This window comes from Marmota marmota, unplaced genomic scaffold (assembly GCF_001458135.2).
Source record: "Marmota marmota marmota unplaced genomic scaffold, marMar, whole genome shotgun sequence".
Lineage (NCBI taxonomy): Eukaryota > Metazoa > Chordata > Mammalia > Rodentia > Sciuridae > Marmota > Marmota marmota.
The window spans coordinates 2,789,733-2,794,081 of NW_025999897.1; the positions used below are offsets into that span (position 1 = coordinate 2,789,733).

Consider the following 4,349-nt stretch of genomic DNA (forward strand, 5'->3'; position numbering starts at 1 on the left):
CCTCTTCTCTCTCTGCCCCCTCTACTGACATTCATTTGTCCCCCTTGTATTATTTTTCCCTTTCCCCTCACTTCCTCTTGTATGTACTTTTGTATAACTCTGAGGGTCTCCTTCCATTTCCATGCAATTTCCCTTCTCTCTCCCTTTCCCTCCCATCTCTCATCCCTATTTAATGTTAATCTTCTTCTCATGCTCTTCGACCCTACTCTGTTCTTAGTTACTCTCCTTATATCAAAGAAGACATTTGGCATTTGTTTTTTAGGGATTGGCTAGCTTCACTTAGCATAATGGGGTCACCCAGCACTGCCCCAGGGAGCACCCTCCTCCCTGCAGCAGGCACTGTGAAGGGGTGGACCAGCAGCCTGGGGCTGGGGGAACCAACGTTTCCCCCTCACATGATGGAAAGAGAGGAGTAAGGAACATTTGAAAACAGGCACAGAGCTTAGCGCTGGCCCCAGGGTCTGGGTTCCATCCACAGCACCACAGGAAGAAAGGGGGGGAAGAAATGAGAGAAAGACTGGGAAAGACGTCCTACTAGGGGTCCTGAGGGTCCTGATGGCCTGTCCCCACCTAGTGCAGCTCTGCTGGCCTCGGCTGCCCCCAAGAGGCCCAACAGCGCCCTCCTGAACCTCCCAGCATCCCTCAGACTCTGGTCTCCATGATGGTCAGAAAGTTCTAGAGCTCTTGATAGGGTGTTTTGTTTTGGGTATTATGGATTAACCAAGGGATGTTTTGTTTGGGGTACTGGAGATTAACCAAGGGTGCTTAACCACTGAGCCACATCCCTAGCCCTTTTTATATTTTATTTATTGACAGGGTCTTGCTAAGTAGCTTAGAGCCTCACTAAATTGCTGAGGCTAGCCTTGAACTCCCAATCCTCAACCTCCCTTGCCACTGGGATTATAGGTGTGTACCATCACACCTGGCTCTTGATGAGCATTTTGATCACAGTGATGAAAAACTAATACAGTGGTTTGTCTTTGTTAGTGTTCCATGTGCACTTGAAAAGCATAGAATGCTTTTCAGATGTTAATCAGATTAATTTGTTCCGGATTGTTTACTATATTCTTGCTGTTTTTCTGTCTCTTTTTCTATCAATTACTGAAGAAGGAAATTGAAATCTCTAAATATAATTGTTATCTATTTTTCTTTATGTTTTATCAGTTCTTGATGAAATTTGAAGTTCTGGTATTAGGTGATAAATGTTTAAGATGATGTCCTCTTGATTAATTAACTCATTTAGTGTTATGGAATGGCCTTCTTATACCTGGTTAATATTCTTTGCTCAGTGCTCTTTGCTTTATATCAGTGTAGTCAATGTCAGCTTTTGGCGGGGACTAGTGATAGCATAGCATGTCTTTTACTTTTAATCTGTTTGTGTCTTTGTGTTTAAAGTACGTTTCCATTGAGGTAAAGTATATGCTTTGTATGCACAAAGCCCTTGGTTCCATCCCAGAACCAAAATAAAAAGGGAAAAAGTATACTTCTGCTAAATAGCATGTAGTTGGTGTCTGATTTTCAGTTTTAATCCAGTATGACAGTCTCTGCCTATTAGGTTTGATTCTGTTGTCTTTCTATTGTGGCTTGATAATTCATTTTACAAAGTTGTAGTGGTAGTCCAAAAAGAATGCTTTTGAAGTACCCAAATTAAGCATTCCTTCAAGGAACTTCAAAATATTTTGCAATTAATTCTTTAGACTAAAAGCTATTCACATGTGTGAAATTATTCAAGTCTATTGTAATTGTGCTGGTTTTATTTTGTTGTTTGGTGCTGGGGATCAAACTCAGGGCCTTGCACATGCCAGCAAAGTGCCCTACCACTTATCTATATTCCTAACTTCTAATTATGCTTTTTAAACATTATTTTTGCTTCCTCTGCTGTTTATCCCCCTTTACTATTCACTTATCCTGCATTTATTTTTAGTTTTCTGTTTTACATTTCTTTCAGAATATTTTACTCAGGTTGTTAGTCAGCTTTTCATCACTGTGACAAAATACCTGAGATAAACAATTGAGAAGGAGGAACGATTTATTTTGGTTCATGGTTTCAAATGTTTCAGTCCATGGTCACTTGGCTCCATCGTTTGGGCTTTTGGTGGCACAGTACATCATGGCAGGAGCAAATGGCAGAGGAGATATGTTCTCTTCCTGACAGCCAGGAAGCAAAAAGAGAGAGGGAGCAAGCAGCCAGGATTTTAATTCCCTCTTCAAGGGCATGCCTCCAAGGCTCAGCACCTACCTATGGCCTCACGGACTGGGTATCAAGCTGTTAGCGTATGGATTTGGGGGAACATTTAAGCTCCAAACCATTCAGTTTAGATTCCTTTACTAAACTAGATTGACACATTATTTGGATTTTTGCTTAATTGTAAATGAACGAAATATTTAACCTTTATAAGTAGGCAAGAATGCCAAGGCCCTTTAAATGTCTAGTTAAGAAAATGAGGCTATAAATTCCTGGAGATTGGACAGTTTCTTCTGGAATTATTTTATGTTTTAGGTTATTCCTTTATTAAGCTTTTGCCTGGTCTTTGAGGTTTGTGTCATTTATAAATTTTCTTTCTTGCAGAGAAACTGCAACTCTTAAAATTTAAGAACAAAACCAAAGTTGTAATATAAATTGATAATAATGAGTCAAAAATGTTTAAAATATTCTGCTCATTTTGTCTAATGTTGAATAGTCAATGGAAATGTCACATTTGCTGGAGAAAATTTATGAGGATTTTAAAATATTTTCTTAGGTAAAAATGATACAAATAATGCTGGACCTGAAATTAATAAGATTCGAACACCAGAGAAGAAGCCTGCAGAACCAAAACAGGTATGATGCTTGCATTTAGTGACTTCGTTGTTCTAAGGATTTAGTCTGTGGTCATTTTGGAATCTTTATAATTTAAAGAAAAGTGCTGTCTTTATATGCATATCTTACACTTACTGTTTCACAGAGATCTAATGGGTCATGTTGCACCTTCACCTGACACTTTGTCTTGGGCTGTTAGTTCCTTTACCTGTATATTTTTCTCAAATTCTGTTATTCAGCGATGGATTGAATTTAAAGACTTTGCATGATAAGGTAGTACATGAAGACAGAGATGATGTGTCACTGACATGACCTCAGCATGGGAAGAGCTGCAGGAGTGAAGAAGGAAGACGGCTTTCTCTGTCCAGGGCTCTCTCCCATCATACCCACTGCCTGATTCCTTAACTCTGTCTGGCCATTCATTTACTTTTCCTGCTTCTGTGCTTGGGAACCAATTAGAGAAAAACTGTGCTATTGGTGCCACTGGAGATGCATGTTTTCTAATCTTATTGGACCTCTGGGCTTTCTTACTTTTCTTTTGCATGTACCCAGCTCTAGCAGCTCTTCTCAAGCCTGATCACCTTCCACTTCTCTATCCTTATTGTCAGGAATTGACTTTGCTTTAGACTTAACCTCCTCAGGATTTTACCCTGTTGATGTATAATATTAGATACATCGCTTTTTCTTTGTCCTTAAACTTCTTTACTTCCTTTTTACTAGTGTTGGAGGAGGAATTCTGTTGGGGCAAGTCTCTCCTCTTCTAGTCACCTCACAGAATTTGTCACTACTCCTCTGTTATCTTCAGATTCTTTCCTGCTACTGATTCTTCCTCTTCTGTGCAGTGTAGGTACTTATCTTCTAGCCTAAAGTGAGTACATTGGTGGACTTTTTAAAAGGCACTTTCTTTGACCTTCATCTCCTTTGTAGCCAGTGCCTAATTTCTCCATTTCACCTCATCTCTTATTTGCTTCTTAACCCACAGAGTCTAGTAAAGGTGTCAGCATTTCACAGAGACCATCGATTTCCAAATAACCACATCTTATGAATACACTTCAGTTCTAGTTTTACTTGGGTTTTGTTTGGCATTTGGCACTATTTTCCACTGCTGTCTTTGATCATCTTACTTCTTTTGGTTTCTTCGGCCCAATATTGCTGTTTTTCACAACTCTCTGATGTGACCTCCTGTCCCTTTTATAAGTTTCTATTTGCCATTCCCCATATGTTCCTAGTCCTTAAGTTGGGCTTTCCCACAGTTCTGTCATTATTTCATTACTCTTGCTTTCTCTGATTGCTTACTATAAACAAGTCCAATTCGTGATGTTAAGTACCTGCTCCATGATGACTTCCAAAGCTGTACCTCCAGACTCAACTAAGCATTTATTCTTTTATATTCAGATACTTATATCCCCAGAGCATCTGGCTAACAGGTCAGAGTCGGAGGGATTTCATATTGTAGGAGGAGCTGCAGGGTGTTTAGGTAGCCAGGGGCAAACTGCTAGTAGAGGGGGGCTGCAGTGCAAGTGTGGCCCATGTGGCGGGGGGGGGGGGG

At 40.1% G+C, this 4,349-nt stretch overlaps 1 protein-coding gene across 2 annotated transcripts in view; it reads left to right on the top strand.

Annotated features, from left to right (window-relative positions):
* Positions 1–4,349, top strand: part of Helz (helicase with zinc finger) — a 167,804-nt gene that overhangs the window by 130,202 nt on the left and 33,253 nt on the right. For both annotated transcript variants that reach the window (XM_015504838.2, XM_015504839.2), the window contains exon 27: positions 2,742–2,821. In XM_015504838.2, the coding sequence (XP_015360324.1) occupies positions 2,742–2,821 (80 nt within the window). The remainder of the gene's footprint in view (positions 1–2,741; positions 2,822–4,349) is intronic.